This window comes from Amphibalanus amphitrite, unplaced genomic scaffold (genome assembly GCF_019059575.1).
Source record: "Amphibalanus amphitrite isolate SeventyFive unplaced genomic scaffold, NRLGWU_Aamphi_draft 001300F_arrow, whole genome shotgun sequence".
NCBI lineage: Eukaryota > Metazoa > Arthropoda > Thecostraca > Balanomorpha > Balanidae > Amphibalanus > Amphibalanus amphitrite.
Window position 1 is genome coordinate 34,176 of NW_024882793.1, and position 27,942 is coordinate 62,117.

Sequence of the window (27,942 nt, forward strand, 5' to 3'; positions counted from 1 at the left end):
CTGTCGCGGTCGTATCAACTGACCCGCGACCTGAGCTCACCGCGCGCCCGCTCAGCGTCGTCAACCGTCCCGGAACGACGGCCCGCCGCCGCTGCGTCGGAGCCGACGACCCTCCGGTGCGGCGCCGGCTGCGTCGACGGCGTCGAGTGTCGACGTCGACGAACTGCGCCGGCTGACCAGTCGTCGGCCGCTGGTGGCCCTGGACTGTGCGGCCGTGTGGGGTGTGCATTTGTTGTGATTCGTTTGCGGATTTGTTGATGACATTGAGGACGTTGGTGATTGGTGAACGATTTTTGCAATATGGATGATTTAGTGACATGCGAGTCCGTGTGAGGTGCTTACCTACCAGAAATATTGTGGATATCTTGTTGATTTTGCACAACATAGCGAACAACTTTGTCATCAGCCCTCCATTGTGCCGCTGAGGTTTGTTCGATAACTGAGATCGCGGAAAGCTCGGCCTAACGTTGACCCAATGCCCTTGTGTGGGCCGGTCGGTGCCCGTATCGTGACACTGCGATAGCCCGCGGCGACCCTGACCGTGCACTTCCGGTTGGAATCAGCTGACGGCGCCTCAGGCGGGTCACGTGATGGACCCGCCCGCGGGCCGCGCGGCCACCACCGCCGCCGACGGCGGTGCGGCAGCGAAGCCAGCCATCGACAATGTTCCGGAGAAGCCGGTAAGTGTGACTGTAATGAAGACGTGTGAGAGGAGAGACCGAGAGAGGGAGAGAAGGGAGAGGGGAGGAGTTTGCGGGAGGAAACCGAGCTAACAGAGCAGTTTGATGTGGGATTTCCCAGTTCGCGATGAGACCTTCCCCATTTTGAGAACATTTTTTTACACGATACCTTGCTAAGTAGGAAAAAATCAGCCACGCTGGAATGAAACCACATTCGATAGTGTGATTTGTCAAATAAAGCCGCGACATGTTGAAGTGCAGAGATAAATGTTAAACATGGATAAATGTTGAAATGCATGCTTACTGTTTATTCGGACTTCGGAGAATCACTTTCGGACTACAATACCGTGCATGCCTATTCATTCTTATAGAACATAGTTCACAAGGCAAGGGGAGCATTATAAAGAGGCAGCATATCAAACGCAATCCTTTTTGCATTCCTTCTTTAGATGCGGCGTTTAGAAGTTCAGTATTTGTTTTCCTCTCAGCCGTGGGTCGTGAGACCACCAAACCGAACGCCTCCTCAGCTCTACACATGCAAATTGGGCCCTCAGTAAACAACAGGTTGTGTTTGGCGCAGTTCGAAGTGAAGTGCGCCATAGCCGTCGATAGACTGCCAGGGAACCTGCAGATGTTGACGTGATCCCACAGTTCTGAATGCATGAGTCGATTATCATTTGCATTAACAATACAAGTCTGATAAAATGGAGTTTGAACGTGTACCAATTCATTTATTTATTCGTTGTTTTTAAACCCGCGCCCCGCGCCCCAGTGGCGGTCTCAGCCAACTTCACCCTAGTAGGGGGGGGGGGGGCATTTGTTTGTTGGAATGGAAATGGAAAAAAAAACAAATGGAAAAGCTATCGATAGCTTTTGAACTCTTCTTTTGATAAGGTCATCATCAAAATTGACCTCAGGTCAACGGTTAAGCCTCCATAGGTCAAATATTGTGAAAATAGCTGTTTTTGGATAGAACTTTTATCACGAATAACTTTTGAACCAGCAAAGATGAAGAATTGGCAATGGCACTACCGTGTTTCTCTCCTTCAGCCGTTTCAAAAGTCAAAACATATATTATTTTTCCCTGGAAAGGTCAAAATCAAATTTTGACCTCAGGTCAAGGTCACGTGGTGACCAAAACAGGTCATATTTCATATCATTCGATGCGTCTCGACAAGACAAACACAATGAAGCCATCCCCAGCGTTCTATCTCTTTCCAATCGAGAGTTATTGGCAAAAATCTGTTTTTAGCCTCAAATGACCTCGGAAGACCTTTCTAGAGGCTATCAGCAAAAAGACGCCTTGGTCGTCACGGGTGGTCCAAATCATTGTGATTTCGAATAGAAATATTTGGACTGTTCCTATGCGTACACACGGATCTAGAGGCATTTTCATTTTTCTCCATTGACTTATAATGGAAAGGTCACGCCACGTTCTTGACCTTAGGTCACGGATATACAAATCCGAGATATACAAATTATAGGTGCCCATAACATCATGCAATCCACCAAGTTTAAAACCTTTCTTACAAACACTGCAGGCTGGACATGATTGCAAACTTTTTAGGCTTGGTCAGTTCACTTGACCTGGTGACCTGATTTGACATGACCTGGGGTCAAAAATTTCACACATTGTCCAAAATTGATGCATGGAAAGATACTCGAAGTGGCGCGGCGCTACGCGCCGCGGTTTCTTATTCACACGCTAAAAAAGAACGCGACAGGGTGGTAACATATGCCCTCCCCCCACTGGGGCGAAGGTAATCAGCTATCTTGGCCTTTTTTCTGAAACCAAAAAGACTTTCAATGTAGGATGCTTTTCAATCTTGTCCAAGACCTTACATGTTTACTTGCTTTCTGACAGTTTATGACACTTCTGCTACAGTACACACGTAAAGTAATGGCTTGTGCCATGATTATTTCCAATTTGCCATATAAAACTTTTAAGAAGCAAGTAAATTAAGCCTAAAACAAGCACAAATAATGTTTGATAGGAGCTGCGCCAGACATGTAAAAATGCGCAGAATGTCCGTATTTTTCGGGATGCCGGCGTAAAGGGAAATATCCGCTCCCGAACGGATTTTTCCGATAAGGCCACCGCGCTGCTCATGTATACGGGGCCACCGAAACGCATTTTTCGGTTCCCTGGCTTATCGGATATTTCCGTTTAGGCTGAATGCCTCATGTAAACAGGGTAACTGACCAGACAGGCAGCTTCGCCTGGGTCGCCGGCACTTGAACTATGAACTAACACTCCAAGAAACGGGCTGATCAATCAGGCATTCTCAAATAGTGAAATTCGTAAAAAAAGTGGAAATTTACAGCCATGTAGCCCCAATACATCCTTGGATGATTGCAAGGATGGCAGACGTTTGTGATCGGTAGAAGACAATTACGATCGTCCAGACATCTGAGCCCCGGTTCGTTCCCGGTCTTCCGTAAAAAGGCAACATCCGCCGCCGAAGGGCAGGCTCACCATTGTTGAAACGCCGGGGACTGTTCTGCTACAGCAATGGCGAATAGGATGGTAAAAACATAACATAGTGGCTTGTTCCAATTGTATTTGTCGCCGCAAAGTCCGCAGCTGCAGTCCGCAGCTGATGTAAAAGGAGAAAGGCTTTGCAGACAAAGCAATTTCATTTACAACAGCTGATAGAATATCTAGCTATCAGTAAAATTCCTATGAAATACCTTCATGCGCTTTGATGAAATATGTGTGTAAAGTGAGCCAGCCGTCTAATAAAGATGATCGTTGCAATGCCCACTAAACCCATCCCACATACTCCTTGCACTCGGTTCTGTTGATGTCCCATCGGATCTTCCGACGTGCCACTGGCGACTCCACGGCGCCAAGTTTAAAGTAACATTACACAAAACTTCCCATTGATGCGCAAACAACATTCAGACGTGATCAATCCCTTACCTGATACACTGACGTCAACTGGCTGGGATTTACCATCAGTAATTTGAGCCGGAAGCTGCCACTGGGCGACCCACACTGCCCTGGGGAATGTCAGAGCTTGTGTCAATGTTGACAGAGCTGTACCGCTGAGGTCTGTTAGGACATGATCAAATAAGTCAGGTGGGCGTTTGTTCGCAAAGATAGGACTGAGAAGGAAGGTGTGAAGCTGACCGTGGAATACGATGAATGAGGGTGAATGCTATGGATATTACCTTAAGAAAATAAAATGTCACAATTGAACTTTTTTAAGCCGACTGGTTGAATAATGGTTTGCTATTAGTTGACGACCTGGGGATATACATAGAGTTGCCTCATTGCAGTATTCATGAAATCAACTAGTTTGCATAGTTCCCTGCAGTGAGAAGAGAACGATGCATTGAAGGAAGATAGCATTTTTATCTTGCATATATTCCAGCATTTCATTTCAATTATTCCTCAAAAAATTCATGCATAGTTATTTCGTACTTGAAAATGTTATTGTTTAGCTGGGACATAGTTGAATGGTGATAGAGATAACCGTACTTCCAGCTCTTCGTTTGTTCGAGAAGCTTTCGGAAGCTATACTGCTTCCTTCGTCAGCTGCAGCTCGTTAAAAACTAAAATACCTACAGCGAAAAATTACTCGCTCAATTCCAAATATATGTATGGACTGGGGTTGTCTGGACCTACGTGAATGCATTGATGGACATTAACTATTGGGAAGTAGTTTATTTATCAAATGTGGAACTTCATTATAATTTTGTATAATTACTGACCCTCATGATTGAACTTTTTAACGACATTGCAACCCGGTGGTTATTTGAACAGAACGAATGTTCTGTTGAAGCCAGCATAGGCTGTTCGAGGACGGCTTTAACGCTAGCATTACAGGAAATTAATTATGTTGACCTCATATGACTGTGCATAATCAAAAGATGATAGCCATTTGACTAATGCTAACTTGTTCCCAAAATAGCCCTGCTCGGTATGATTAGTTCACCGAATGGCCATTAGTCTGCTGATGCTTGGAAAGTCGCCTTTCTGTAGTTTATGACGGGAGAGGGGGAGGGAGTTAAGGCTCACGTAACGCGGTCACGATCCCCGATGAAGCCTTTTCTTTTACAGACTGTTGAAGATCTCTGAGTTGCGGAACTGTATCTGAGGCTGGGCATTTTCTACTGCCCGCGGTCTGTTGTGGAGGCCGCCCGCCGGGTCGGAGCCACGCTGTCGTTAAATCGATCACCAAAGGGCGCTGTTGAACCGGGCGGCCTTACTTGCAGCGTTGCCATCAGGAAGTTCTTTTCTGCCCCTAATGGACGGCCTTTCCTCGCTGGCACCGGAGGTGGTAGCCCGCGGCTCGCATTGATTAGTCAATATGGCCGTATCCTGAATGCGTGGATCATAATCCTCCCATACCCTGCATCTACCACGGAAATCTGTCCATTGTGTTTATCTCGACAATCTAAGAAAAGCTCAGGAAAAGACTAGCGTTCGAAGCGTTCGATGATGATCAGAGCCCTCACTTTGTGAAGGCTCAGTCCATTGAGGGAAAGACTCAGGAAAAGTCTGGCAACTTTTGGACAGTTCGGTCATTGCCGCTCTACCCTACAATCTTGTCTTCCGAACTTCAAATTGCTTAGTGTGGGACTAAATTGAGATGAATTTCAGTGCAAAGCCTACATCGAGCTGGATGTATGGCTTCTGTCGTGACATACTGAAACGACTGAATCAAGCTGATGTGATAAATACTCCCATCAACGTTAGCCTTATACCCAAGTCGTCATTCGATACAATTCAGAAATTGCCGTGTATGTCGTGTATCATTGCAATAGATCATTAAACCGAGACACCACCTAGCTTTATAATCTGACGATCCTATTCCAGCTCAAAGGTCACCAGTACTCAATAACGAGACCAATTAAAATCCCAGTGGAATTGAAGTCTAATTCACCTATGAAACTGATGCTCGTTATTATGGTCACGCAAGAAGCAGCATTAATTCCGAACCATCTCTAATGTCCTACTCTCGGGGGAGGGAGGGGAGTGGGGGCGGCGCAAGTCGATAGTTCATTTTTATGTGCCGGTCAGGAAAAGGTACACCTTGATTGCGATCCACCGGCGAAATAATCACCCGTGACGCGCGGGTGGCACCATATCGATGATCGCTATTGGTATCAAGACTAACGAAGCAAAACGTCCATATCCCGCACGTATAGGATGCATAACATATTTTTAGTAGCAAGTTCCAGAACGGAAAGCGTTGGAGAGGTAACTAAAATGTAAACGAATACGCTGGATCATTAAATGTTGTGACCAAGAACTCGAACGTAATAAATGAACCCACTAAAATACCGCGAAAATATGTTCTGCCACGACCGATCGGAATCGACCGTTGTTGGGGTTTAATGATTTTTGACGTTATTTCTCCGGCCTTTAGTTTCCAACAGCATGCATACACTATTCGTGATTGATTGTTTTCAATCAACGGTATCAAATTACACCAAAACAAAAGATAGAATATAAAAGCATAAAAGCAAGCGTATATAAAAGCATACGTCATCAGTAGGCATTCAAATCAAGTTAAATGCGTGTCAAACTTCTCTTTTCCTTCATGTAAGTCGACTATCAGGCGAGCCATGCTCATGTAGACTTAAGACTATTATCAGCTTTCTCTAGTGAACTACACTGCTGGATATTCGGCGACCAATGTCTAGCCACTGGAACGTTTCTGCCTTGCTTTTACAGTTTCGGTGAAGGTGGTCGTTTATCATCCGATGGATCATTCCTCTGGATCCTCTGAGAGTCAGGGTCATTTGGCTGACTTAGTGCCGTTCCGGTCCTTGTTTACTCACCCGGAGGTGATCACGTGAACTTTTTCAACATGATTATCATGCATGTGACGCTATAAAGGCTGTTAATTTTCAATGAATTTTCACGGCGGTTTTTTATTGACTGGGCGTACCTAACTGACTGGGCGTTATTCATGCTTGTTTGTCAGAATTGGTATTATTCCATTCTAAATAAGTGAATACCGACAACAATCATATACTTCTTCTTTTCAATTACAAATGGAGGCACTCAATCACTCTTACACTAGAGGGCGGAAGCTCATAATGCATTTCAACTCAATGTCTTTATGGGCTAGTGATTTAATGTTTAAAGCAGTTACGGGCAATATTTGATAAGGAACACAAAGAGTGTCGCGTGTTTCGGCTTCATACGTCAGTTATTTACCTAATGTGCAGCGTCATGCTCAATGCATCTCTTCCACCATGTGCAATGAAGAAATGGATGATAATAAAAAAGTAATGTTTTTGAGTCACTGAGATAATGAACCCAGGATTTGAACCGATGCAAATTGCACATGTCGAATGTAAATGGATGCCATTCACTTACACACACAAAATTGCATCTGCAAATGTGGCCCGTTAGTCGTTACATCAAATGGACGCCGATTTTCCGGCCCTGTGTGAGCCCTAACCAACACACGCACACACGGTCGTGTTATCTCTCGGCTGGTCGACACAGTGGCGCCGGCAGCGCGTCCTCTCCTGGCGCGCCCACCGAATCGATGTCGGTCAGAATCGATGTCCTCCCCGCTAACAAGCAGCTCTCCCTTATTGCTCTGCAGCTGGTGGTATGATCCGAGCAGATCTCGGCTCAAGAGGCATGTAGTCAGGTGATTTGCGTTGAAAGCATACGTGAACGTTCAGGTGTGGCTTGATACGGGACGCTCGAGAGAACAATACTGGTGATCAGAGACACCGTGAGAACTATGCGTGGATCATTCGAGACGCCGTGAGAACTATGCGTGGTTCATTGGAGACATCATGAGAATCATGCATGGATCATTGGAGAAGACGGCCATGATAGTTATGCTTGTTTACCGATCAAAGACGTTGAATAAAATAGCATACTTTTGTCTCAATGGATAATGTGAGGCGGGAAGATGGAACGCTGGCTTAATTTTTGAAAGGCCTTCTCTGAATGTTTTGATTTTTCCGTTTATATGTACCCAAGTGTGTACCGTTTCCATCACGCCTTATTTAGTTAAAACCACTAGGATACAATGTAACTGGTGTCCAGTCTCTCATGCACAACGGAAGACGATAACCCAAACAAACGCTCGCTCTATATTTTTGTGCATTTATCTGACACGCTTCCAATGTATCATGTTAGCCACTGCTTTACAACCAATCGACCATGTTGCATAACGGCCATCAACCATCCATCCGCGAGTTGCCCCCATGCGCCTGGCCGGGGCGTATTATACGGCAAATACGAGCGTCGAGCATGTCTGATGTATGTCATTCGCCTGTGACGGAACTTGGAGCCAGGGCGACCAACAAGTTCTTGGTATGGTGCGGTAGCGAACGGTTACTTCTCGCGCCTTGGTGCCACGTTAAGCGATGACCTTTCACTCAGATGAAGGATGAGTGCTTGATGAATTGGATAGCAGTGCCAGGACAGCATCTTATAGCTGCCGTTGGATTGATATACTGATTTCAAAGGATGGGCGCCTATAAGGAAGTTAAGCCTCCTTTTTGACATGCCCTGGAAGGCAAAGCGACACAGCCTTCAATCACAGTGGTTCGGTATTATTAAAATGACCGTCACAAACTTGAGACAAAAATGCAGGTTCAGGTATCTCAAATCAAGTTTACTTACATACATATACTCAGTTAGCCCGTCGCCGAGCTGTCACAGTCGTTTTTCCCCACCACCGTTTTTCCCCACAGCCGTTTTTAATCCACATCCTGCAATGAAGTTCACCACTGCTGTGCCGCCCTAGCGGACCATTGATTGGTGCTGGGACCGTTGTCAAACATTAATATTCCGTATATCCCCACGATCAATGTCAGTTGGTTAACGCTTCAGTTCGCTCTGCGCAGGCTCTCTCACTCGCGTCCAATCTCCCCACTTCTCATAATCTTATCAGTATGATGGTTGGACGCCGTTTTATTCGAGATCAGAAGAATTCCTGATGGATGAAAGGGAGTAAGGAAATGCATGCATTTATAATGTTGCACATCCTACATTCTCAAAGCTTGGGTGGGAAGCATATTTAAATGCAAAATGAGCACCTGGGTGGAACATTTCGAAATGCTACATTACGACAATGTAAATTTCAAGGTCCAGATCCCATTTGGTGGAAACAATCAGGTTACAGTTTAACTGCAGCCTTACGTAGTACGGCCCGTAGCACGAGTCTGATGAGCGACCGTAATTTGGCCCGTAGCGCGACCACGGTCACTGAAAACGCATCCAGCCATGACAGAAACAAATAGCTAGCACCAGCAGGGCCAGAATAAGAGATGTGTTCTATCCATCATCCCGGGAAAAGCAGAGACCCATTGGTGATCCGATGAGACAGACAAGCAAACCGTGTTCCGCAGTATTTAGTACCAAACTGGCAACACAGCTCGATGCTATCTTCAACAATGTTTTTATTTTTTTTTTGGGGGGGGGGAGGTGGAGCTTGTTGAGGGCTGAATCGACATATTTCGTCTTGACCTTGACTTGGTACTGACTTGAAAGCTTTCTGATTTTTCTATGATTTTGACCATTTTAATTTTTTTTATTTTAACCATTTTGCTCCAAAGTTCTTTGACCAGACAAAACCACGATCTTGACAGGATCATGACACGAAGCTACTCTCGCAATAGTTCTATTTTTCTCTCTGACATTTAATTAGTTACAATTACAACAGTAAATAAGCCAAGTGTCGTTTTACCATTGGGAAGCAATGGCAAGGCACTTGTAACTAGTTGCTATAAGCCTAATATTTTTATGTCAAGTATTCATTTCTTAATCACCAGTCTAAAAGGCAGTGTTGATTATTCGTCGAACTCTCTCGCGACACGCGGGTTCCTATGTACTTACATGCCAAAAGTAATATCTGTACGCGACACTACCCTCTGACTTTTAATTGGAACTTTGGCAGCCATGCATGTATGTCCGATCGTAATTTCCTCTCGAAGTTATCGGATAGGTTTATTGCATTTTATAGTTCCGGTAATGCGTCATTTCCTTGCAAATTTACGAGCAAGAGTCCTCCTCTCTTGACCAGGCGTTCGGCACTCAATTACAAGCGAGCTGACTTCGACGGGCTGCGCCAGAGTTTATCTCTGGTCGCATGGGGGATGTTGGACGGACTAGGCGTGGACGCGGCAGTAGACACATTCTACACTCTACTGAACTCCGCCATCGCCGACCACGTCCCCACAGTGGTCCTCCGGCGCAGGGTGCCGCCGTGGTTCGACGGCGCCGTGCGGGCCGCTCTGCGTCTCAAGGAAGCCGCGTTCCGTCGCCTGCGCCGTAACCCCTCTGAGGAGACCAGGTCCGAGTTTGCTGCCAGAAGGAGGGAGTTTAAGGCCGTGTCTGGTGACAGATACTCCCAGTACCTGCGTGGGCTCACTGCAGATTTTAAAACTAACCCAAAGCGTTATTGGTCGTTTTTAAAATGTGTTACTAACAAGTCATCTATTTCGCCTGTGCTCCGTGCACCCGATGCTAACATTGTTAGTGACGATCTGGGCCGTGCGGAACTACTTAACAACGTGTTTGCTACGAAATTTACTCAGCCGAATGTGACTGTTTTTGCCTGAAGCGCCTGAGTACGATGTAGACAGACTGTCTCGACTTCATATATCCGAAGCTGCCGTTCGATCTGCCCTGAAAGCCGTTCCAGTAAACAAGGCTTGTGGCCCCGATGACATCAGCGCGCGCATCATTGTTGAATGTGCAGATGAGCTCGTTGTTCCCATCAACAAAATATGTAACGCCTCCGTAAGTTCGGGTGTCTTTCCGGAAAGATGGAAGCAGGCAAACATTATTCCGATCCACAAAAAAGGAGACAAGAAGAATCCATCAAATTACCGGTCCGTGTCATTGCTTCCTCTCTTCGGAAAGATACTCGAACGCTTAGTTTACGATCAGTTATACCATCATGTTTCGCCGGCCCTGTGCAACGAGCAGCACGGTTTTATTCCTAGGCGGTCCTGTATTACTAACCTAACCGTTTATCTTAAGTCAGTGTGGGAGGCCATATCGGGCGGATATCAGACGGACACTATATATACAGACTATTCGGCAGCTTTTCAAAGTGTGAATCATTCGCTTCTAATTCACAAACTAAAACACTCCTTCAAATTGGAGGAGTCTGCTTTACAATGGTTCGTCTCATATCTGTCCGATAGGCGTCAGAGGGTCATCGTGAACGGAAAAACGTCCAAATGGACGGCAGTACTATCCGGTGTTCCCGAAGGATCCCTTTTGGCTCCGCTACTTTTTTCCTTGTTCATCAATGATTTACCGCGAGAAGTCGATTCCGGGTGCCTTCTGTATGCCGACGACGTCAAAATTTTTCGAAAAATTGTCTCGCCATCTGACGGACTACTGCTCCAGCAGGACCTTGGTCGTCTGGCGGCCTGGTCCGTCAGATGGGGACTCACCCTAAACCCCAGCAAATGCAAATCGTTCACGATGGCACCCTCAGGCGCGCACCCGTCCGGACAGAGTATTTCATCAACGCCACTAAACTCGAGCATGTTGGAGAGATACGTGACCTGGGTATCATTTTCGACACCAAGCTTACATTTGCTGCTCATGTGAACAGCATAGTTAGCAGAGCAAACCGAAGCCTGGGCCTGCTGTTTCGATCCTTTCAAACAGGTGAGAAGGGAAGCAAATTTCATCGCAAGGCACTTTTGTGTGCTTACTTCTCCAGTGTACGCTCGATTTTAGAATATGACAGTGTGATATGGGCGGGTGCGGCTGACACCCACACAGTGCGGGTCGACCGAGTGCAACACAAATTTCTAATATGGCTTTTATCAAACACGCACTCCGGACATTCCATTTCTCTGGATTACAGTGCTTTACTTAATCACTTTCGGATACATTCATTGGCTTCACGTCGAATTCAGCATGATCTGATTTTCATCAGAAACGTGTTTCATGGGAGACACGACTGCTGCCACATATTAAACAGCTTTGCACTGCACATACCCACTCGGTCGACCCGCACACAGAAACTGTTTTATGAGCCCCGTGCACGCGTCAACACCGTGAAGCGGGGTTTATTCAACAGGGTACCATGTCTAGTCAACTCTTTTTTATGCAGTGTTCCAGGGGCAGATTTTTTACCGATGCCACTGGGACTTTTAAATCTCATGTTTTGAAGCATATATCATCTTTTTAAAGTCATAGAACCTTTTTTTACAAGCACCGTTTTTTTTCTTCTTCTTTAGATTCATCTTATACCTCACATATTTTTTTGTGCATTATATTTTTAGCTATATATATCGTAATATTTACCTACTGTTTACTCTGCATTGTTTGCCCGTATGCCATTGTTTATCATGTATAGTGTTAGTTTGACTTCGCCTGTCATTGGGGGTCCACCCTGTTGGTGATCACTTGAATAAATAAATAAAATAAAATAAAGAGTGCTTATTGGACTGATATTGGATGCAGTGCACATTTTTCTAATTGGTTCTGAAAAAACGAGCGATATAAATCTGGGGTTAAGATGAAAACGGTCTGGGACAAGAATACATTTCAAATTTGTATATGAAGATAACGACTTGGGCACCTTTGGATATCGTTTGCTCATGAAACAACTTGCCTATTGTAATTCATGTCCCACAAAAAAAAAACGTTGGGATTCAAGCTAGGTGATGCTTTGGTGATGGTGATGCTAGGTGAAGCTTTTATCGTAAACTTCTTTCTAATAATGAGCAGAAAGTGATGTAATGAATTGGTGCTTTGAGCTACCTAAAAACTGCTCTGGACAGGCCGAAATTCCTCATCAACCTTGGCCAGATCACCAGGCGTCACGGTAGGTCGCTGACGTCACAAGACCACTGAAAGTTTGTCACGTCGCCAGTGACATTAACACGCGCGGAGGGTGCAATTAGGAGCGATACGGCTCCGGACAGCCACTTAATGCCTCGGCCATCGATCGTGGTCGAGAGTGACGCCTTTAGCCGGAGAGACCGTCGACGGATGGGTGGTAGCGGCACGGCATCGGTGCGTGACTGGTTCAAACGTGGGACTCAGGTCCTACTGCAGCCTAGCCTAAGGGAATCGCTTATGTGAGACAATGGAGACCTGCCACTGCTTGCGTGCATTTCGATAATATTCACGGTCTGTTTTGTTATTGATATTCTTTCAATCGAGAATGTTTGTGTTTTATTAGAAGATGGTCCCACAGCAGACACCTGCCCTGCTCCCCTTACCCAAAGTATCGCCTCTAACATCCGGCCGTGCTAACCAGTGCCGTATTTTCCAGCCTCTCTGCAAGCAGGGTCGTGTCGAGGTATGTAGTCCGGCACCCTGAGGTACCGCGGCCCGTCTTTTCGTCTGCACCCTGCCCCCATCACTCCGCCTTGACGTTCACCGTCCGCACACCCAACGGATTGCCTGCCCGTGCATTACTGGCTGATCGGAGAGCACTTTCTGCGCAGGGTAGCCGGCGGCACCAGCTCGCGCTTTTCCTAGTGCGGCACTCATGCACCCCTCACGCGCACCGATCGGCACTCCTCGCGCACCGATAGACAGTAGACACTCCTCGCGCATGGTATGTGCGCGTAAATCGCACGGTTTTCATGTAGTGCACTGAACTTGTGGGCACACGTTTGGCAAGATGCAGACTGTGGCACAGATGATATATAAAGCTTTGCAGTGGTCTGTTGTACTCACGTGCGCCGTCTTTTTTTAGGAATACAAGAACAGTAGGCAAAGTCGTTTTCCAGCTGAAAATAGTCACTGACATTGTAGACAAATACAAAAACAAACGTCAGCGAAGCATTGTAAAATAAAAAAACAATATTGGTTATTTTTTGTCTCTTCGATTTCCATTTTCCTTTTTCCCTTTTGCATAACCCAGAAATTATTTTGTTGCAGGTATCTTTCTTATTTGTTGTATTGCTTGTCAACATCAAAGAAATGCAAGGCTTATGAGAGATATACATAACACACGACTAACAGTGTCATATCTCTTTCAATCAAGGCAATGGCAGACAGCGCAAAATATTATGACATGGAGCGAAACGTAGTCGAAGATCAGGCATTGCGTTAGTATCCTGTCAGAAAAGCGTTGCAGCTTACACGCTTTTGTAAAAGCTGAACGCTCGTAGCCAGTGACAATGAATCAAGACAACGAATCTAAATGAACATCTCACGTTTCTCAGCATTGCATTAAATCTTTATTTACATTGAACAAAAGAGACCCAAACCAGAACTGAAGCTACACTGACATTAAGAAAGATGGACTGCCACTTTAACGAAGTTAGATGCGATGCGCAGTAAAATTGTTGTTCTTTCCTGTCTGCGAGCTTGAGGGTTTTAGAATGTGATATGTATAATATAATTGTCATCCGTTACTCGTGAAACTTATCTAGTTATCGCTAAAAGATCTTACGACAGCTTGTTATCATGTGTATCATAAGAATATAAGATAACTACGCATTTCTACCATGAGCTATGCGCACACCATCCGACGTGTGCTTTGGAGCGCTTCATGTCAATGTTTATTGTCAATGACCTCATTTCGGGGTCATTGACTGATTTAAAGGCGGCCGTATCTGACACTGATGGTCTCTGGCGTCTCTGGGATCACAATTCTGAGGGCAACAGCTGAACTCTTCCGACTTTTAGTGAAGACCATTCGATGGCGAAACTGGCAACCGCACTCCGTTCTGCCGTTTACCCAACCGCTCCGCCACTCGCTATTGCAGTTCTCGCGAGCCGTAACACTAATCATTTTTATTTGTGTGTGATTTGTGCTAAAATGTGCTGCATGAATGATCTGATGGTGAAATCGAGTCTGATGGGATTGCATCCTGGCTTCGGTATAAGGTTATGTTATTTAAACTGTGCTAATCATTTAACCCGCGACCTGGTGGGGGGGGGGGCTATTTTTTGCCCCCCCCCCCTCCAGACTTTTCGATATATCTCCAGAACCGCTGCGCCGATCGTCACCAAACTTTCAGTACCCTCCCGGACATCAATTTTACACATTGTGACCAAAAATGTTTCCAAAGGCTATGATAGGTTGGCCGGAAATGACGTCAGAGTGACGTCATGTTCTGCCGTTTTCGACCCAAAAAAGGGTTTCGCGGGAAGAGCTGTCAGGCCTATAGCTTTGCAAATACAGAAAAAATGATAAGACATAAAAGCTGTAAAATCAACAGGGCTACAAAACTGCTATCTCGGATTTTTGAAATTTTTGGATTTTGACCCCTGAAAATTAAAAAAAAAAAACAATTGATATAATAAACGAAAAATCCAAAAAAAATTGAATTTCGCAAAAACCGGAATATATGTGATAGTCCTTACCGCCTTCCATCCACATACCAAATTTGAGATTGATACCTCTTTTTTGGCGAAGTTATAGCGAAAAAACTGTTCAAAATTGATGACGTCAAATTTTCAAACTCAATTTTTAGCAATTCTACACCCCGTATCGCAAAACAAAGACCACCATTAGACTCCCCGTGACGAGCTGCATCGAATCAATAACCATTTTATGCAAAACTATCAACTTTAAAATTTGACCTCTTTTGGCCTGACCTTGACCTGACCTTGACCTGAACTTTACCAGAAAGTGACCTAAGCCGTACCTGATAGTCTTATAACCAACACCATTGAGTTGGAAACGAAAAATTGGCCATAAAACATGCATCACACAACCTTAGTAAAGTTGGGCTCATTTGACCTGACCTGTGACCCTTGGTGACCTGACCTGTGACCTGACCTGGTATTGTCAGTGACCTCTAACAGCAACATATCTACTAGGCAACTGACGCCCTGTCGCTGATTCTCGACAAAATGCGTTTTCCTCGGTGTTAATGCGCATTCCCTAGAAGACCCGTGAACGGTGAAACATTTCATCTTTGACCTGACCTGTGACGTCATCGGTGACCCCGAGGTCAATGAAATTTGGTTTCCTTCGACAAATTTGACAGGCCTTTCGAACGCCGTTTGAATTTTGCGGATCCGTCCAGTAGTTTCGGAGATACGAGGGGGGGGGCAAAAAATAGCCCCCCCCACCAGGTCGCGTTATAAACAGACCCCACCAGGGCGCGGGCTAAACATCTTATAGTAAATTCTACATTTTATGTCAGCTTGAATCGAATTTCCACTAGAGTTTTAAAAGAGTTTTGAAAGTGAATTAAACAGGGGTCGTCAATGTCCACTAAAACCTTCGCCAAATACCTGCGGGCCTACCTGCCAAATACCCTCGCCGGCACAGGGTTGATGCAACCCCCCCCCCCCCCGAAGGTTCTTCGCGAATAACTCGCGTAAAAAGCGGCCGATCGCGACGAAACTTTCAGTACCCTCGCATTGATCAATTTTACACCTACCCTTAAAATTTCATGACCCTGACCCAAATGAACTTTGACCTGTGACCTCTTTTCCGAGACCATGTTTGGCCGGAATCGCTATTCGGCGTATGTCGGCTCGCATTAGCCGCGCGTTTGCAAGCTTTTCGTGGTTTCAAAGGTTCAAACATGTGATTTGATGCTGCTCCCATACATGAAGGTGGGTGTTAAGGTCACCTGAAGGTCAGGTCAGGTCATTGACCTTTGGTGACCTCGGGTGACCTCGGTTTAATTTTTCGAGTTTTACATGTTTCTAGGCTTGATTTTGGAGCTGAATTCGAATTTAGCAACCATTTGAACATTTACAAAGTAGTTTTGGCGCCTTCGTAATATGTTACGAAGCTGTCAGAGGCGGCTGACACGTATTACGAATACCCGTCACAACCCCTACCGGTTGACCTGACCTGACCTGACCTGACCCGACCTGGTCTAAATGCTTAAAGACATCATCTCTGATCAAAACTAACATGATATTCGTGTTTAGCACCCCGGTAAACCACATAGCAGCCACACTTTACGACTTTCTAACAGGTCCCGATTTTCCCGATTTTCGGGTCATTGGCCTGATCTGGAAGGTCACCCGATGACCTAGGACCTTAAAATTGGGCACCATCGGCTTCCTCTCGTGACGGGCAACACGCTCGTATTTTTCCCAAAGCTCTAGCTTGATCAGGGGCCAAACGCGAGGGAGGTCGTGCCAACTTGTGCCGTCGAAGGACGCAAAATGGCCTGTGCCGGCGAGGGTTAATGACATGGCTGACTGGCTGCGAAGGCTTCAATGGCTGTGGCTGAATGGCTGAGAGTAGAGCATTCAAGCTTGAAGTTCGCGTGTCTTACCGCCATGGCTGAGGTTTTTTTTTGTCTGAACTTAGCGCAACTGGTTTCATTTCCAGAGCTTGGATGATGAATTGCCGATTTCCGTTGTTTGTATTTAACTTCTGTATTTAGTCGGATCTCTGAAGGATCGGTCTGTTCCTGAAAGCGGAATTCGCTTGCAATCTGTCCTCCGAATTCACCTTTTTAGTCCTTTTCTCTCCCGATAAATTTAATTTTGCTTTTAAATTTTATTGCATGACGTTTCTATCATAAGTGTTAAGACAGTCTTGAGACGTGTTTTGCTCTAGATCCTTGAATCTATTCGCATTTGATTTGAATTTAGATGAGTTCAATACTTGTTCGTAACACGGCGGGTCAGGGACTCCGACTTATCAGGGAGTCAGCCGGCGGTCGCTCCACCAATCAGGACGCCGCTTATTCTGACCAATCAGAGCCGGTCCCGGGTGGCCGACCTCTGGCCGGGGCGTGCAGCTGAATCGTCATGTCAATGTTTGTTGTTAATTTATATGACATTGTGTGTTGTTTGCTCTTGAGTTTTGTGGTGACGTCTGCATTCTGAAATAAGCAATTAAAGAGCGCTGGCGGCTACAGGGGTTGGTAAATGAGGGCTATGTCTCCTAAAAGGCTGCTGGCTGGAAGAAATTTTAAAGCTACACCAAAGCAGTAGGTCAAGGTAAGTACAGGCGTGAACTGAACGAGGGAGCTTGAGCTATCCACTATCAGCCTGGTTAGACGTTCCCCGTTTCGACCCCGGTTGACTCCACTCGTAAGGCGGTGTGTTTAGTTTTTGTTGTATTGTTTTTACTTCTATATACCTACTTATCCTCGGAATAACATGTGAATTATATATGATTTAATTATATTGCAAGGCTTTTCTGTTTTTATGTTGACGAAGTGCGAGGCTATATGGAAATGGTGAGATGCCAGCGCAGAATGACGAAAAACCTGAAACCCAACAAAACCCCTGTCTCACGTGACCTCCCGACCCACCGACTTCCAGATGCCCTCTGTGATTGCCAGCGGACCCCAGTGACAGCTGACTGACCTGCGCCATCCTGATGACCTCTGTGACCTCCGTCTGACCCCGGTGACCTGTGCCGGCAGGTAGTGGACGTGAAGCCGGCGTCCGGCGCTCCGTTGGCCCGCCACCAGTGGCAGGTGGCACGGGCCATCTCTGAACAGACCGGAGGTTACCCGTACCGGCCGCTGAGGAACCGGAAGCGCACCTCGGCGCCGGCGGCAGGCACCTCTCACCCGGCCCACCGAGTGGCCATCCAGTACCGGTGCCGACGCTCCTGGCCCGTGGCTCCAGCCGCCAGACGGAGGTCAGTCCCGGGTGGGCGGGGTCGGGGCCGGGGGCGGGAGGCACGCGGTGGGGCTACGGGTGGGGGAGGGTAGCAGGGGAGTACTCTGGAGAAGCAGCACATTGACATTGGCGGATGAAGGGAAGACGTCACTTACCTTAGGTTTATAAAAAAGGTAACTATTCCACTTGGCTGGACATAACAAGTTCAACGTGGCCAAAAGCTGCTTTACGACCATTTTTTTGCATGCAATCACCAGAAGCCTTACCCTTAAATTGAGGTCTCTAACCACACCCCCAAGGTCACCGGTTGACCCGAGACGTTCACAATGTATGCCGATCGCTGGGTCCGCAACAGTGCACACATTAGTTTCTCCAAGGAGCCTTTGTAGTTCAGTTAGTGTATGAGCTCTTCCCGCTCCCCTTCAGTCGAAGGTGCCGGTCCCGTAGCTCAGTTGGTAGAGCGTTGGACTCCGCGTGGTGAAAGCACGCGTTCCCGGTTATAACAGTCCGGGTTCGAAGCGCGACGGGCGCTTGACATTTATGGGCCTCCTGACAGGTATGGTTGCGGTTGGTGGCAGGCCGTAGCCAGGCGAAGTCAGTGAGGGGACCGGCCGTGCGCGGCTATGTGCGCACGTTAAACTTTGGCCTCTAAATTCTGCCATAGAACCGGAATTGCGCGATCGGAGGGTAGAGGGCAGGGTCACCGCAACAAGCTTCGCTTAGCCGTGGCCCTGTCCTTGTGAATCCTTCCCATCAAAAGGTTCGGATTAAATTTATAAAAAAAAAAGGTGGGGAGGTATGATTATAACCAATATGGTCTGACGGGCAAGGGTTTATCACGCGTGCTAGTGATAGAAACTGGTATGAGTTGTATAAATTAGGCTTTACATTTAACCTGAACCATGCAAACGTGAAACGCATAATAGATGCCTACCAATATCAGATGCCGGCTTAGCTGCAAATAATGCTCTATTTACTATTTAGTGTGTGTGCTCAACAGCACACATGATTGAGGATGGGATATTAAATCGGAGAGGTTAAGACCAAGCATGGACAGAGTTATGAATCTGAGCTTCTGTGAAGTGATTCATTGCGATTGTGTGTTACTCCAGTCTCCAGCAGCCCTCGACAGAATCGGTGGATGCAGAGTTGCATCACTAGCGCCACCTCTAGCTATTCGAGCAGACTCCAACGACACCTAGGCTCACCCAAGGCACCGACCAATGCTCCAAGGCATTGGTCGATGGATTGGGAAAAATCGAGAGGATGATCAAAAGTGGATCATCCTGCGATTGTAAATCGACGTAATTTATTAGCCTTCTAACATTGTATACTTATTTCTTCTGATGTATTCAAAGCTTTACGCTGAAACGTAAAGTTGACTGAGACTCAGATTGTAAAGGGCGGTTTTAGTCAAACCAACACGGTTTTTTGGTGTGTTGGTATTACGAGTGAATGGTGATACGTGACAAATGACAGTTATGCAGTTTGATGAATAAATGTGAAAATTGTTGCCGAATTTTTAATTGTTATTCGATCCTCAGGGAGCTAATGTTAGAATCAAGTTTTTTTGTAAAGTGCCTTTGATGATTCACTTGACGATTTGGAAGAAAACATGGCTTGATGTTGATGCTTGGAATTGTTGTTGACTCCGAAGAAAAAAAGCGAAACATCAAACGTATACCTACGTATTCTGCATGTGTAGCATTTGAAATGGTTATAATAGTTTATAATATCGTCCAAAAATAACGAAATGAAATATTCTTATTTGTCCTGACTTTAACCTTTATCGGGTACCTAAACACTACATACCCATATACTCGAAATAGTTATTTAACCGTTAACACCTTACGTGTTTATAAACATTTCACTCATCGTGGTGCACATTGCGTAGAAATACTAATAAGTTGACACATCATGCCACGTCTGCCGAGCAATAAGATGCTTCTCATTTTTGTTATAAGTAGGGTTATGTGAGGTAAGACGCCCCTGATTTTCTTATTAATGTTTTTCTTCTGTAATATACTACTATGTGAAGTTACTTTTTTATTTATGGAGACGTCTGTCGTCTTGCCGTGCGACTAGATCGATATAAATCGATTACATTAGATATAATTGGAATTAGGTTTTCTGCTCCGGTGAAAATTCAGCCTGTGGTCCTTGTGCCCGCAATTTATAACGCTTTTGTATTTGTATTTATTTACTCACGGGTTCCATTATATGGCTTTTCAGACTTGAGACCGTGATTGAGAACGTTTAATGTCAAATTGCACACACACAACATTTTTAATTTCCCCACCTTCAAGCACACGCACTTTCCTAGCCCATGCGGGGTGTGTTGCTCGTGATTTGACCATGCCAGTTTAAAGTACACGCGACTTACATGAAATCCACATCAAAATGCAGGAAGGCACACTCAGGAAGCACATACAGCATCACACGGTAAAGCCTTTGGGTCAGTGGTCGGCACGTCAGATCACACAGGCCATAAAATCTCACTTAAAGAAGTTACAATGGGTCCTGATTTTCTCGACACTTGTCATCGACCTCTTGAAAGTCATTTAATGACCAAGGACCTAAAATTGGGTGGCAGCGGCTCCCTATCGTGAAAACGCTCGTTGTTTTCCGCAAAGCTCAGAGGCCAAGAGGCTTGGGGTCCGATCGACTCTGCACTCGCTTGCGTTCGCGGCTGTGAAAACACTAACAGACGGGCGACGATTAGGACATGGGAGCTGCTTTTGCTCGACTGTACAGAATGGTGAGCAGCGGCATGAAAATTGGCATGCGCCAGTCAATCAATTCATGCTGTGCGCGTTTGGCTTCGACTAATCGCTGAACCCTGGGACTAAGCAATCGTCATGTCTGTGCCATCAAAGGAGCCCTTAATTCTAAAAAATGAGGCTTTTTTCAGAGGCCCTCACTGTCCCCGCCAAGGGGCGCCATTACCTTCAAAGGGGACATGCCTCACCTTACTTTACATATGTACAGGAAGAAGTAACACGTTTCAGTTCATCATGCGTCTCATGAGCGTGAATGCTAAGCATGCATATTTGTAATAAGAAAAAAGTCACAAAGGGCTGTCACGAATGTCACGAGCTATTATCATAAATAGCTGCTCATCTTGCCACAGCACCACCTGAAGCACACCACCGTAGTATCACGGACACACTCTGTGACGTCTTTTCACTGCCACCCTGACTACGATCGCGACACCTAATAGCGCCGTCATCGCTCCTAGCCCGGCGGTCATCGCCGCAAACCCATACCGGTCAATGATGGCTCCACCCAACACAGGACCCACTGCGCACCCTAACGAAAAGATGACGTGGAACAGGCTCGAAACGAACGCCCTGGTGGCCACGCTGTCGTCGAGGCCAGTGGCCACGCTCGCGTCCAGCATCGTGCTGTAGCAGGGAGTGTAAGCGCCGCCAAAAAACAGCAGCTCGACGGTCATCCCCGCTCCAGTCATGAGCCAGTGTGGTGGAACGGGAAACGCTGGAGCGATGAAGAAGATCCCAATGCTAGAGGCTACCAGACAGCCAGCCATCTGAGGAAGCGGACTGGGTCTTGCCTCCAAGAGCCGAGCCCAGAGAGGGTTTACCAGCACGTACACTACGCAAGAGACGAGAAAGAAAAGACCAACCAGAGTCGGCGTTACGGCGAGCACCCGGTCAGCGTACACTGCAAACGCTGCCTCGACCGTGTAGACGTCGGCAGAGTAGACGAAAACCGTCGCCAGACACAGCCAGTTGTCGGCAGCGCCGAGAAACTTTAGCAACGACGCGACAAATGAAGCCTGCTGGCAGTCGGCGCTCTCGCTGTCGGGTATCAGGCGAATCAGGGCCACTGAGGTCAGCAGCATCAACGCTCCGAGTGTGAAGAAGGGGGTGCCGAAGCCGCCGACTGCGTACAGGCCGCCCCAGAGGGCCGGTGTCAGCGCGAGGCCAGCCGTCAGCGAGGAGCCGATCACGGCAACCGCCGTGGTCACCCGACTGCCGAACTCACTACCGGCGATGGTGTAGCCGCACGTGGCGATGGCCGCCGAGCCAACCGCTTCCACGAGCCTCACCGCGAACGCAGCGCCCATGAAGGTCTGGGTGTCTTCGATCCGGTTCAGCAGCCCAAACAACAGCGTCGTCGCGCCCGCCAGCGCCAGACCGATGTTGTAAAGCCGACTGATGCCAATCTTCGGAGCCAGCCGACCCACTAGCGGGCTCAGCATCATCTTTGCCACGGCGTAGCAGCTAAAAACGCCGCTGATGGCTGCTTGAGAAACGCCGCGAGAGGCCGCCTCCACCGGAAAGAACGGGATCATGATGGCGATCAGAGAGCCATCCATCACAGCGACCATGCTAATGCAAACCAGCAGCCTCCGCTGGTTGGGGGAGAAGCGGTCTTTGCGGGGTGGCTCTGGTTCTGGCCTCTTCTCTGGCCACTTGCCTTCCAATGTTGTGTCGTTGTGGATGTTCACTGACCGATAGTCGGGATGGTCACTTGGTTCTCTGACCGGGCCTCCGTTTTCGTTGAGCAGTCTATAGGTGTCTGACTCCTGTGTGTTACCCATGGCGACTCGCTGAGTGAACTGATTCCCAGTAATTTTTGGCGATCAGTTCACCAGTCAGGCACAGATGCGGGCGGTCACAATGTCCACACACAGCTGCAGTCGCTTTGGAGGTCAGCCACCTTTTGTGAGGAATGCCATTGTTCCCGAGATGGCAGTCTGATTAACCCGCGACCACCTGGGGGCTCCAATTCTCCCTGTTTTTTTTTATTTTTCTTTTATAGCTTGTGACATGTTTTAGGTTCATAGGTAAACATGACACACTGAATCGGAAAAATGCACCTGTGACCCCCCTGTGTGCCCCTTAGGTCATCTCAGGTCATGGACGGTCACCAGCAGTTTTTTGGCTACAACTTTTGATAAAGACGTGCTAGAGTGATGAAAACACGTCAGATGTATTCAGCTCGACAATACGGATCGACTGATATGCAACATGACCCATTCCGGTCTGCAGGTCTGCACCTTGACCTAGGGTCAAATTTTCAAAATGATCTTTCAAGGTCAACAAATACTTTATTCGATGCGTCTCGACGAGAGGAACACGATGCTGCCAAAAGTAATGTCGTGGCTCTTTTGAGTCAAAAGTTATTGACGAAAAACAATTTTCGTGAAAACTGCTATTTTTACAGTTTTTGCCCTCTGGAGGCTTAACCGTTGACCTGAGGTCAAATCTTAGAGCAACACTCAGAAAGGTCTGTAAAAGGGCTATCGAATGAGCTTTTCCGTGGCGCTGTAGCTCTATTGGTTCCCGAGTAAGCCGTTGGCAGTTTCCAAAATTGTTGAAATGGACTACATTTGACCTTTGATGACCTTTGGCGACCTGACCTTTGAGCTGACCCAAAAATTGACCGAAGTGTTTCCGTCATTATTTTTTATGTTCTTTCGAATGCCGCTTACCGTGTGTCGTTACGTGGCCCAGGATCCGAGTTATAGTGGGGGGGGGGGGGGGGGTGTTCAGACGATTCCATGACAAAATATCGAAACGCAAAATATCGAATCGCAAAATATCGAACGCAAATTATCGAAAACAAAATATCGAAGTCGCAAAATATCGAAACCTCAAAATATCGAAATCGAAATCGCAAAATATCGAGTCGCATAATATCGAAATAGCAAAATATCGAAATAGCAAAATATCGAATAGCAAAATATCGAAATAGCAAAATATCGAAAGCAGAATATCGAAAAGGCATAATATCGAATGCATAATATCGAAAAGACAAAATATCGACAGCAGAATATCGAAAAGACGAAATATCGAAAGCATAATATCGAAAGGACAAGGTATCGAATTCAGAATATCGAACAGACAAAATATCGATAAAGCGAAATATTTTCATTCAAAAAACGTTTTCATGAGGAGATTTCAAATGCTTCGTCTCGGGGTTAGATATGACCATTGATTCTCGAGATAACAGAAGGGGATTGGATCCGACCCCCTCCCGGCGAGCGTCGAGGATTAATGTTCAGCGGTAGGGAGAAAGGCCACAGAGGAAAGAATCAGATCAGTTTGCTGGAACTCGAGAGTGAAGAAGCGCGCGAGCCGCTAGTGGTGGTGGCGTTGTGGTTGCCAGGTCCCGTTATCGATTGCTACAGTCAGGGAGGAGTTTGTGAATAAAAAAGCTAAGCTATTCTACCGAAACAATAGAATTCCTCACAATACGGTGGCTGGCCAAGTGCACTGCTGACCACAGCTGTGCAGCTAAATTGGGTCCGGCCCCACCTGTCGCAGATAGCTAACCGCCAAAAACGCTTTCAATTTTATTCCATCAGTTCACCCAGTGGGTCGCCATGGTCAGCACGCAACAAATGGAGTCACAGGCACTGCTACACGAAAACGGAGGCCCGGTCAGAGAACCAAGTGACCATCCCGACTATCAGTCCGTGAGCATCCACAACGACACAACATTGGAAGGCAAGTGGCCAGAGAAGAGGCCAGAACCAGAGCCACCCCGCAAAGACCGCTTTTCCTCCAACCAGCGGAGGCTGCTGGTTTGCATTAGCATGGTCGCTGTGATGGATGGCTCTCTGATCGCCATCATGATCCCGTTCTTTCCGGTGGAGGCGGCCTCTCGCGGCGTTTCTCAAGCAGCCATCAGCGGCGTTTTCAGCTGCTACGCCGTGGCAAAGATGATGCTGAGCCCGCTAGTGGGTCGGCTGGCTCCGAAGATTGGCATCAGTCGGCTTTACAACATCGGTCTGGCGCTGGCGGGCGCGACTACGCTGTTGTTTGGGCTGCTGAACCGGATCGAAGACACCCAGACCTTCATGGGCGCTGCGTTCGCGGTGAGGCTCGTGGAAGCGGTTGGCTCGGCGGCCATCTCCACGTGCGGCTACACCATCGCCGGGAGCGAGTTCGGTAGCCGCGTGACCACGGCGGTTGCCGTGATCGGCTCCTCGCTTACGCTTGGAGTGGCGCTGACACCGGCCCTCTGGGGCGGCCTGTACGCAGTCGGCGGCTTCGGCACGCCCTTCTTCACACTCGGAGCGCTGATGCTGCTGACCTCAGCGGCCCTAATTCGCCTGATACCCGACATCGAGAGCACCCACTGCCAGCAGGCGCCGTTTGCCACGTCGTTGCTAAAGTTTCTCGGCGCGGTCGACAACTGGCTGTGTCTGGCTACTGTTTTCGTCTTTTCTGCTGTCATTAACACGGTCGAGGCAACGTTGGCGGTGTACGCTGACCGGGTGCTTGGTGTGCCGCCGACTCTGGTCGGTCTCTTCTTTCTCGTCTCGTCCACAATGTACGTATTGGTCAACTCATCTTGGGCGCGACTATCCGAGGCACGTCCCAGTCCGCTTCCTCAGATGGCCGTCTGTCTGGTAGCCTCTAGCATTGGGATCCTCTTCATTGCCCCAGCATTTCCCATTCCACCACACTGGCTAATCACGGGAGCAGGGATGGTCGTTGAGCTAATGTTCCTGGCTGGCGCCTTCACTCCCTGCTACAGCACGATGCTGGACGCGAGCGTGGCCAGTGGCCTCGACGACAGCCTGGCCACCAGGGCGTTTGTTTCGAGCCTGTTCCACGTCGTCTTTTCCCTAGGGTACGCAGTGGGTCCTGTGTTGGGTGGAGCGATCATTGACCGGTATGGGTTTGCGGCGATGACCGCCGGGCTAGGAGCGATGACGGCGCTATTAGGTGTCGTGATCGCAATCAGAGTGGTAATGAAAGGACGGCATCGGGTGTCTCTTTGATACTACGGATGGTGTGCTGAGGTGGTACTGGCTGAGAAACAGCCAACTCTATATGTTAGTACTGTTTGTTTCGGGCTCATATATCACATTTCTGAAAGATAAACTCAGCCTTTTTCCGGACAGTTTCGTGACTTGTATTGTCACTGCGTCGGCGGTTATACGAGCTTGCGTTGCACACTGAGTGTGCAACGCAAGCTCGTATAACCGCCGACGCAGTGACAATACAAGTCACGAAACTGTCCGGAAAAAGGCTGAGTTTATCTAACCATTATTGAATCTGCTAATCTGCTGAGAAATAATAAAAACATTTCTGAAATATATGCAAGTATGTTTATGGGGCGAGCCAAGTCTTTTTTATCCAGGGATCACACTCCACATCACACTCCAGACCGCGCTCCAGTCACGATAGTCCAGGGATGGCACACTATAAACCATATTCCAGCTGGACCACAACCCAGTGACCACACTCCGGGGACCACACTACACCTCACATTGCGCAGAGCTCAACCTCGCCGAAATACAGCTTCAGCTACGCAGCGCATCACTGACTATGTACTTACAATTTATTTTCTTACAATTTGTTTGCTTCAAAGGGATCGTCGATGCAGAAGGAAGGGTTCAAAACGTAGTTGTTCAAAAAAAAAAAAAAACTACGCCACATCAAGGTATACTTGAAGCTATCGAGCGCCGTCTCGCTGTTTCTTCTTTATCTTCAGGCGAATTTATATTTAGCATTGTCGTTCTGATTATCATATTTCACAACGCATTCGCAACATTCCACTGCAGGCAGCCGATCTGTATTCTATGAGTAGGACAATTCCACCATATTTTGCCTGTTTGTGTTAGGGTGTCTGCTTCCCTCCCTCCACCGCCTGTAGTTTTTTATCCGCGTGTTCGTGCCGGGCACCCATTTGACACAGCTGGTGGACGGCGACTCCTGGCTGCCTGTTACGGCGACTCCTGGCTGCCTGTTGCCGGGCCGGCCGGGCGGCTCGATAATGCTCGCGCGGCCATTTCGGGGGTGACGGAGGTGGCTCTGGCGCCCTGACCTGCGCTACATGGCCGCCCGCGGCCGGGCCGTGTTTGCTCTCAGCGCTAAATGGGCGTAGCGCCCGGTCAGTATTGGCCGACAGAGGAAATAAATGGTACCGCCTTGTCGGCGAATAGCGAGAAGAGGCACACATGTCGACCCGATTGTAGCGCGGAATGAGAGTCTGTTGTTGGCGGGAGAAGAAAATCAAGGGAGCCGGACTAACCATGTGGAAAAGAACCTTTTTTTCTGGAGTTTTAGAGTTAATTTGCTTTATGTTCATGTTTAATGAAATCTTTATTACAGATATTCTGGATTCGTTACAAAATACAAATGAGATTACGTTTGCCATTTTTGCTGATACCATGAACACTTTCAAAGATGGACGTTATTTTGCTGGACGTTTGAGGTTTGGCGTGCCTTTCTTTTTCTTCAAGTTTTTTTCCTTTTCTCCTGGAAAATTTGGCGACTACCGCCATGTTGGAGTGAGCATGCCGATATTAGCACATTGAAGTGGGGCATTTGGTTTCCAGTGTCTTTGGGAGAGAATGATAATTTGCATCGTACAATGCCAAGTAACCAACGCATATTGCCAGAGTGTCAATACTGGTAGGTATTTGCACCGAGTCCAATTGATGACGGTACGAACTACGATCATAAGAATGATACTCTTATCTGGGGAAGAAACCTATCATCCCCTGCAATTGACAGTCGGACTACGTTATTCTTTGACGCGCTGAACTACGAATGACAGTTGCGCAAACTGGGCAAGCTGCGCAAATTGGGCAAGCTGCGCAAATTGGGCAGTCCCATGCTTACAGCCCTATGTGCAATCCTCTGAGGAATTTCATCAAACAGGGATACCCCACCAATGCCAAGTCATTCGTTAGCACGATCCTGATGACAGGCCATCAAACTCTGCTACCGAGCCGGGCATATTCCGTGGACAGTGCGGTGAGCCCCGCTGCGTCATTATTCACTTCATTGGCCGGCTAGCCAA

General features: G+C 47.3%; 2 protein-coding genes across 2 annotated transcripts; both read left to right on the forward strand.

Moving 5' to 3' along the window:
- Nucleotides 1-341: 341 nt before the first annotated feature.
- On the forward strand, nucleotides 342-24,602 carry LOC122371965. Its single transcript, XM_043348767.1, has 3 exons — nucleotides 342-680; nucleotides 17,952-18,172; nucleotides 24,488-24,602. Exons 1-3 carry the CDS (start codon nucleotides 591-593, stop codon nucleotides 24,600-24,602), a joined length of 426 nt encoding a protein of 141 aa, XP_043204702.1. The 5' UTR covers nucleotides 342-590.
- A 128-nt stretch (nucleotides 24,603-24,730) lies between these two features.
- Nucleotides 24,731-26,937, forward strand: LOC122371966 (MFS-type transporter SLC18B1-like). Its single transcript, XM_043348768.1, has 3 exons — nucleotides 24,731-25,458; nucleotides 25,666-25,768; nucleotides 26,791-26,937. The coding sequence occupies exons 1-3, from the start codon at nucleotides 24,731-24,733 to the stop codon at nucleotides 26,935-26,937; spliced, it is 978 nt and encodes a 325-aa protein (XP_043204703.1).
- Nucleotides 26,938-27,942: the final 1,005 nt, after the last annotated feature.

Coding starts and splice junctions, on each gene's coding strand:
- LOC122371965 (XM_043348767.1), top strand. CDS start 591: ATGGACCCGCCCGCGGGCCGCGCGGCCACCACCGCCGCCGACGGCGGT. Junction 681..17,951: donor ACAATGTTCCGGAGAAGCCG/GTAAGTGTGACT, acceptor CTGTGCCGGCAG/GTAGTGGACGTGAAGCCGGC. Junction 18,173..24,487: donor GCTCCAGCCGCCAGACGGAG/GTCAGTCCCGGG, acceptor TTATTCCATCAG/TTCACCCAGTGGGTCGCCAT.
- LOC122371966 (XM_043348768.1), top strand. CDS start 24,731: ATGGATGGCTCTCTGATCGCCATCATGATCCCGTTCTTTCCGGTGGAG. Junction 25,459..25,665: donor TTTCTCGTCTCGTCCACAAT/GTACGTATTGGT, acceptor TCCCTGCTACAG/CACGATGCTGGACGCGAGCG. Junction 25,769..26,790: donor TCTTTTCCCTAGGGTACGCA/GTGGGTCCTGTG, acceptor CACCGCCTGTAG/TTTTTTATCCGCGTGTTCGT.